At 34.8% G+C, this 8,881-nt stretch overlaps 1 protein-coding gene across 1 annotated transcript in view; it reads right to left on the bottom strand.

Moving 5' to 3' along the window:
* Positions 1–2,353: 2,353 nt before the first annotated feature.
* WDPCP (WD repeat containing planar cell polarity effector) overlaps positions 2,354–8,881 on the bottom strand; it is a 360,469-nt gene continuing 353,941 nt past the window's right edge. The window contains exon 17 of the mRNA XM_028168397.2: positions 2,354–4,913. Within this exon, the coding sequence (XP_028024198.2) occupies positions 4,747–4,913 (167 nt within the window). The 3' untranslated portion in view covers positions 2,354–4,746. The remainder of the gene's footprint in view (positions 4,914–8,881) is intronic.

The raw sequence follows: 8,881 nt of genomic DNA, 5'->3' as shown, positions 1-8,881 counted from the left end.
TTGATTTCTTTCATCAGTATATTATAGTTTTCTGAGTACAGGTCTTTTGCCTCCTTAGGTAGGTTTATTCCTAGGTATTTTATTGTTTTTGTTGTGATGGTAAATGGGATTGTTTCCTTAATTTCTCTTTCTGATCTTTTGTTGTTAGTGTATAGGAATGCAAGAGATTTCTGTGTATTAATTTTGTATAATGCAACTTTACCACATTTCATTGATGAGCTCTAGTAGTTTTCTGGTAACATCTTTAGGATTTTCTATGTATAGTATCATGTCATCTGCAAACAGTGACAGTTTTACTTCTTCTTTTCCAATTTGTATTTGTATTCCTTTTATTTCTTTTTTTTCTCTGATTGCCGTGGCTAGGACTTCCAAAACTATGTTGAATAATAGTGGTGAGAGTGGACATCCTTGTCTTGTTCTTGATCTTAGAGGAAATGCTTTCAGTTTTTCACTGTTGAGAATGATGTTTACTGTGGGTTTGTCATATATGGCCTTTATTATCTTGAGGTAGCTTCTCTCTATGCCCACTTTCTGGAGAGTTTTTATCATATATAAGTTACTTGATCTCTTTACCAGGAGGCCTTGAAGATTTTTAAAAATTAATCATTGAAATCTAAGAGTTTTGTTGGGATAGGTCTCAGAGCTGATTGTTCTAAGATAATTTTTCTCAGGCATCTGGTAGGATCATCCAATGTGTAGATTCAAGTGGTTTTTAAAAAATTTAATTCTGAAACATTTTCCTGGATTATAGTTTTAAATATTAATTCTGTTCCATTGTTTTATTTTTCTTCTTCAAGGAATCAAAATGTACAAATGCTAATGCTTTTTTGCCTTATCTGCCACTCCATTACTTTCTCCCTGACTTTTAAAAATTTTCTTTACTTCCTTTTCATTCTCTTGTTTTCTGCCATTTTCAGTGTCATTTATTAAATTTTAATTTGAGTTTATTCTCACTTGAGTGCCTTGAATTTATTTTTCATTTCTCAGATAACATTATCTTTTTCTTCTTTTTCTTTCTTGAGTTCAGTGAACTTCCCCTCTTCCCTCCTACCCTCTCCTCTCCTCTGCTCTTCCTTCCTTTCCTTCTTAGTTCTTGTCTTTTTAATCCAGAGTGGGTTTCCATGTACCCAGTTGCTTGTTTGAGTTTATTTAATTCTGCTTGGAGTGTTGCTGTACAGTTTTCTTCTACTTCATGGTTGTTTGGGGGGAGAGAATTTTCCTCAGTTGACGTGCATTGATTTTCATTTTCTATTCCTTTAAAGTAACTCTGTGTGGAACTGTTTATATTTTTCCTGTTTATTTTTGTGGTATTGGATGTATTTTGTGAAATTCTGGTTCAGTAGTGCCCTCAGTATGACAAAGTCTAGGGAATTATTGGTGTAAGGATAGATATATTTACCAGTGGAACATAATGGCAAATCCAGAAAGAAATCTTTACACTTATGGGTAACTGAGTTTTTGACAAAATTGCAAAGGCAATTCATTGGGGCAAGGAGCCTTTTCCACAAATGGTGCTCGGAAAATTGGATTTTCATGTACAAAATAATGAATTTATTAGACCCTTATGTCACATCATACATGGAAATCAGTATGAACTAAAACTATAGAACTTCTAGAACAAAACATAAGAGAAAATTTTGGGGTCTGTAGGTTAGAAAAGAATTTCTTATGTACAACACAAAAAGCACAATTGATAAAAAAAAAAAAAAAGCTAAATTGGGCTTCACCAAAATTTGAAACTTTTGTACTTCAAATGACACTGTTAGGAAAATGAAAGGGCAAGCCACAGACTGGGAGAAAATATTTGCATGTATCTGATAAAGGACTTATATTCAGACTATATAATATATAAATAAATTTTATAACTCAGTAATATGAAAACAACCCAATTAAAAAATGCACAAAAGTTTTATATAGATATTTCATCAAAGAAGATATACTAATGGCTAATAACCACATAAAAATGCCCAGCATCATTAGTCATTAGGGAAATGCAATTAAAATCATAATGAGATACAACTCTACACCTAGTAAAATGATTATAATAAAAAAACCTGACAATACCAATCATAGGTGAGAACATGGAGAAACCAGAACCCTCATACATTGCTGATGGGTATTTAAAATGTTACAGTCACTTTGGAAAAACAATCTGGCAGTTTCTTAAAACTAGGAAGATAAATATAAACTTACAACAATATGATCCACCAATTCTACTCCAGAAGATCTAACCAAGGGAAATGAAAACAAATGTCTGCTTGAAGATGTATATGTAAATATTTATTAGTAACATTATTCATAATAGCCGCAAACTGGAAATAATTCAAATATTCATCAGCTGGTGAGTAGATAAACAAAATGTGGTATATTTATACAATGGAATACTGTCCAACAATTAAAAAGGAATGAACTACATGCTACAATATGTATGAACCTCAAAAACATAATGCTAAGTGAGAGAAGCCTGACACAAAAGACAACATATTGTATGACTCCATTTATATGACATGTCCAGGTCGTATGATTTCATTTATATAAGATTTCTCTAGAGACAGAAAGCAGACCAGTGATTGGCTCAGGCTAGAGGTGGGAGTGGAAACTGACTGTACCTTGGCACAAGGAAGCTATTTGGGTGACGGAGATGTTTTACAACTGCACTGTGATCGTTGCACAACTTTATAAACTTACCAAACATCACTGAATTGTATACTTACAATGGGTGAATTTTATGGTACATGTAAATTATGCCTCGGTAAAATTGCTTTTTAAAAAGTAAATAAAGAGGTAAAACTTCAGGCGGCTGAAGATAATAGAGGCTGCCTTCCTTTCTATGTCCCAGTACTTCCTCTATAAACAATACAGAACACAGTAAAGGAAGGGAGGATTGAAACTCATGGGAGAAGCTAAACTATATGAAAACTACACCTTTGGCATAACTTGAAGACAGAGAATGTCCAAACTTCAATATAATTGTAAGTAAAATGGAAAAAAACCCAAATCCCAGTGCATGATTTCTCCATCTTCTGGTGCTCTTGTAGATCAGAGCAGGGATTACATGGAAGGGACTTAAAAGTAACATGCAACTCAAAGGGGCAGTTTTTAAAATGCATAGCTTCTTGGGCGAGGAGATGGGTGGGTGATAAAAGGCAAAAAGGGAGAGGCACCTTTTGGCAACTGGTGTGAAGGAGGAAAAAAGTATAAGAGGAAGATTTAGGGTCTTGCACAACAACAAAAAAAGAGTAAACAATGAGAGGTCATACATCTACATAGGAGTGTGTGTAGAGTGCTCAATTAGCCCCTCTTTGGTTCTCTCATTTCCAGGCTCTCCTTTTAAAATTTCTGGCTAGTCTGTTCTTCTGTCACTTGACATAAGCAGGCTCGTAGAACTGTGACTTTCCCTGTTCCTTTTCCTATCAAGTTTGTTTCTTTTACTGAGAGTGAGTTTGCTATTTTTATTGACACTGCTGCCAGGTGGGGTTTTTTTCACTCTTAGGCTCCAGATAAAGTCAACTGTTGGTTTTCACAACCTGTCTGACCTGAGTAGAACTACAAGGCTGAACTAGCTTGGGTGGTGGTGGGAGGATGGGAGCAGCCCCAGAACATCACAGATTCCCACTTTATTACTATAAGTTCAGCAGTTTTTCGTAAATAAGTGCTTCTCAATTCGTTTGCCATTATTTGATTTCCAGAGCCCTGAAATGGTAGTTTTGGTCCAGTTTTATAATTGTTTCCTGGGGAGATTTACTGATCTCTAAACTCTGCCATACCTGGAAATCCTGCCCCTTCATTTACTGTTAATCTATGTAGTTTGAGGCATTTTTTCAAGGATATTATAAGTATATATGTATAGTTGATAGATATGAAATATATATTTCATGTATCACATCGTATATCGTATCATATTCATGTATGTAATATATGATATGTATAAAAAATGTGGCCTCTTCACAATTATTGCATATAGTTGGGATCCTCAAGAGCAGGTATGTTAACTAAAGACCAGAGGCCAAATCCTGTCCACTACCTGTTTTTGTAAATAAAGTTTTACTGTAACACAGCCACTCTCATTCATTTATATATTGTCTGCGGCAGCATTCATACTATAGCACCAGAGCTGAGTAGTTGCAATAGCGTCTACATGGCCCACAAAGCTTAATATCTGGCCCTTTACACAAAAAGTTTTCTGACCTTAGCTTCAGAGCAGTATCATCATCATAATTAACATTATAATTATCATTATAAATAATGCTATTAATTTGTCCAGTGTTTTTAATTTCACATTTATTCTTTCTCTTTGTTTTCTGAATAACCCAATGTGGCAAGCTGGATAGATATTAAATGAACATTTATCAGATTTCAAAAATGAGTGGCAAGCTTGCATAAGTATGAATGTATAAAATTATAATTCAAAGTAAATATTCTAAGAATAATATTTTAATAACATAATGATACCAAAATTTAACAACAGAATACAAATAGAATTTAGTATGTTACAGTAGTTTCATTTGGCCTGGGATAACATTCATTCTAACAATATTCTTTTCATATATTTCTGCCTCCATCAAGCCTGCTCTTCCATGACCAAACTACTGCAAAATCCTAGCCATGAGAAAATGTGCATTTTTTTCTTTGATATTTTGAAATTTCCTTGCTTAACTATTAGTTTGCATTTAAACAGGGAATATTTCAATTGTTCAATACTAAATACTGCTCCTGTATGGAGCAATTTTCTCAGTTCAGCATAGCTTACGTGTCAGCAGAGACATTCAGTGTTCTTTGCTGAATAATATGTCTGTGGATTGAACAAAAGGGAGGGAAGTTATCTGGAAATATGTCTTCTCCTTGAGGTGCTAAAGATAGGCCAACAAAAGCTTCATTTAGCATATCCCCTCTGTCCAAAGGCCCCAGGAGTTCTGTTAAAAAAGGATTAAGATATGAGTCAAATACAAATGTAATTTCTGCTAACTAGTTCATAAGTACAGTTACAGGAAAACTTTCACATATCCCAATGAAACTTTTTTTTTTGGGTCAGTTTACTATGTAGCGCACAGTGGAAATCTTGCAGTCACAGTTCCCTATGACTTATGTTATTCTTAGACTTAGCTCAACCAGGGGAGTTTGATAGCTGAATAATGAATTTTTTTGAGTTCAGATTTAACAAATTCATTTATAACTTGCCATTCATAGTGTTGTTTTTTTTTAAATTTATTTCTTTATTTATTTAGTTTTGGCTGTGTTGGGTCTTCGTTTCTGTGCGAGGGCTTTCTCTAGTTGTGGCAAGAGGGGGCCACTCTTCATCGCGGTGCACGGGCCTATCACTATCGCGGCCTCTCTTGTTGCGGAGCACAGGCTCCGGACGCGCAGGCTCAGCAATTGTGGCTCACGGGCCTAGTTGCTCCGCGGCATGTGGGATCTTCCCAGACCAGGGCTCGAACCCGTGTCCCCTGCATTGGCAGGCAGATTCTCAACCACTGTGCCACCAGGGAAGCCCCCATTCATAGTGTTTTTAAACAGCATTTTATTAATCAAGTATTCTTTTTTTTGTTAACCAATTAACTAGAATATTTTATTATATTGGAAAATTGTAAGATTTTTAAAATTTTACTCTCTCAAATGTAGCACACAACTTGAAAACTAAAAGGAAAATATTTTTTCCAATATTTGCTCATAATAATTTTAAAGTGTTTATAGAGAGTTTGCTATTCCCACATCATACAGATGAATAGGGAGAACTTTAATATTGGCAACTTTGACACAGCATTGTTTTTAAAAATTGTTTGAAACATAATGAAGTGTGAAAAATATATACTTGAAAAAACATAAACCTTATTAAAAACCAGCAGCCCTTAGAACCACAGTGTATCTGTGTGTATTTTTTTTTTTTAGTTAAAAAATTTTAGACTACAGAGTAAAAACACATAACTTAATTTTTACCATGTTGAGCATTTTTAAGTGTACAGTTCAGGAGTATTAAGTATATTCACATTATTGTGCAACAGATCTCCAGATGTTGCAAAACTGATGCTGAACACCCATTAAAGACTCCCCATTTTTCCTTTCATCCAGCACCATTTTACTTTCTTTTCTATAAATCTGACTACTTTAGATGCCTCATGTAAGTGGTATTGTACAGTATTTGTATTTATGTAACTGGCATATTTCATTTAGCATAATGTCCTCATGGATCATCCATACTGTAGCATGTGACAGGATTTTCTTCCTTTTTAAGGCTGAATAATATTCCACTCTATCTATATACCATGTTTTGTTTATCCGTTCATTCTTCCATGAATATTTGGGTTGCTTCCACCTCCTGGCTATTGTGAATAATGCTGCTATGAACATGGGTGTGCAGATATCTTTTTGATACCCTGAATACAATTTCTTTGGATATATACATATATAAGTAGGTTTGCTGGATAATATGTAAGTTCTATTTTTAATTTTTTGGGGAACCACCATATTGTTTTCATTGTGGTTGCACCATTTTACAGTCCTACCAACAATGTACAAGGGTTCCAATTTCTCCACATCCTAACCAACACTTGTTATCTTCTGGTTATTTTTTTGGTAGTAGCCATCCTAATGAATGTAAAGTGATATCCATTATCGTTTTGATTTGCTTTTCCATAATAATCAGTGATGTTGAGCATCTTTTCATGTGCTTATTGGCCATTTGTATATCTTCTTTGGAGATAAGTCTATTCAAGTCCTTTGCCCATTTTTGAATCAGGTTGTTTGATTTTTGTTGTCGAGTTTCAAGAGTACTTTATATATTCTGGATATTAATCCCTTATCAGATATGATTTGCAGATATTTTTTCCCATTCCATGGGTTGTCATTTCATTCTGTTGTTAGTGTCTTTTGATGAACAAAAGTTTAAAATTTTGATATAGTCCAGTTTATTTATTTTTACTTTTGTTGCCTGTACTTTTGGTGTCATATTCAAGAAATTATTTCAAATCCAGTGCCATGAAGATTTTTCCCTGTTTTTTTTTTTCCCTAAGAGTTTTTTACTTTTAGGTCTTATGTTTAGGTATTGATCCATTTTGAATTAATTTTCATGCATGGTGCAAAATAAGGGTCTGGCTTCATCTTTTGCATATGTATATCCAGTTTTCCCAAAACCATTTGTTGAACAGACTGTCCTTTCCTCATCAAATGGACTTGGCACCTTTGTTGAAAATCATTTGACCGTATATGTGAGGGTTTATTTCTGAGCAGCTTATTTTATTCCATTGGTCCATATGTCTGCCTTTATGCCAGTGCCATACTGTTTTTTAGCTTTGTGGTAAGTTTTGAAATGAGGAATTGTGAGTTCTCCAGCTTTGTTCTTCTTTTTCAAGATTGTTTTGGCAATTCAGTGTCCCTTGAGATTCCATATGAATTTTCTGATGAGTTTTTCTGTTTCTGCAGAATACATCATTGGGATTTTGATAGGGATTACGTTGAATACGTAGATTGCTTTGGGATATACGGATATTTTAACAACGATAAGTCTTCCAACCCATGAACATGGGATGCTTTTCCACTCATTACTGTATTCTTTATTTTCTCTTAGCAGTGTTTTCTACTTTTCAGTGTAGAAGACTTTCACCTCGTTAGATTTAAGAATTTCATTCTTTTTGATGCTCTTGTACATGGAATTGTTTTTAAAATTTCCTTTAGAGATGTTTCATTTCTAGTGTATAGAAACATAGCTGATTTTTGTGTGTTAATTGTGTATCCTGCAACTTTGATGAATTCATTCATTCTAATAGCTTTTCAGTGGAATATTTAGGGTTTTCTACAAATAAGATTATATCATCTGCAAATAGAAATCATTTTACTTCTTCCTTTCCAATATGGATGCCTTTGATTTATTTTGTTGCCTAATTGCTCTGTCTGGGACTTCCAGTACTATGTTGAATAGAAGTGGAGAGAGTGGGTATCCTTGTCTTGTTCATGATTGTAGAGGAAAAGCTTTCAGCTTTTTACCATTGAGTACCATGTTAACTGTGAGTTCTTTATTATATCAATAGTTTTCTCCTGTACCTACTTTGTTGAGTTTTTATTATGAAAGGGTGTTGAATTCTGTCAAGTGTTTTTTGTGCATTAATTGATAAATACATATAGCTTTTGTCCTTCATTCTGTTAATGTGGTATATTACATTCATTTTTTTCAGGTTGTACTATCCTTGCATTCTAGGAATAAATCGCTTGGTCATGGTGTATAATCTTAATATTCGGCTGAATTTGGTTTGGTAGTATTTTGTTAGCAATTTTTGCTTCAACAATCATCAGAGTTATTGGTCTATTTTCTTTTTTTTCTTCGTCCGACTGGTTATGTGGGCATCTTTCTTGTAGCTTTGGTTGTATAAGAGACCTTCTGCCAGTTTTCAGTTGGTTTTTTAGGAGAAATGTTCCACATGTAGATGTATTTTTGATATGTTTGTGGCAGAAGGTGACCTCCCTGTCCTTCTACTCTGCCATCTTGATCTCCACCAGTCTACTCTTTTCTTTTCTTTTTTTTAAAAATAAATTTATTTATTTAGCTATTTATTTTTGGCTGCATTGGGTCTTCGTTGCTGCACGCGGGCTTTCTCTAGTTGCGGCAAGCGAGGGCTACTCTTCGTTGCGGTGCGCGGGCTTCTCATTGCGGTGGCTTCTCTTGTTGTGGAGCATGGACTCTAGAGCGCAGGCTCAGTAGTTGTGGCACACAGGCTTAGTTGCTCCGCGGCATGTGGGATCTTCCCAGACCAGGGCTCAAGCCCATGTCCCCTGCATTGGTAGGCAGATTCTTAAGCACTGTGCCACCAGGGAAGCCCTCTTCTTTTCTTTAGTGTCTTTGTCTAGCTTTGGTATTAGGGTAATGATAGCCTCATAGAATGAGTTTGGGATG

The sequence above is a fragment of the Balaenoptera acutorostrata genome, chromosome 12 (assembly GCF_949987535.1).
Source record: "Balaenoptera acutorostrata chromosome 12, mBalAcu1.1, whole genome shotgun sequence".
Classification (NCBI taxonomy): Eukaryota; Metazoa; Chordata; class Mammalia; order Artiodactyla; family Balaenopteridae; genus Balaenoptera; species Balaenoptera acutorostrata.
This window is presented reverse-complemented; position numbering and strand designations above follow the sequence as displayed.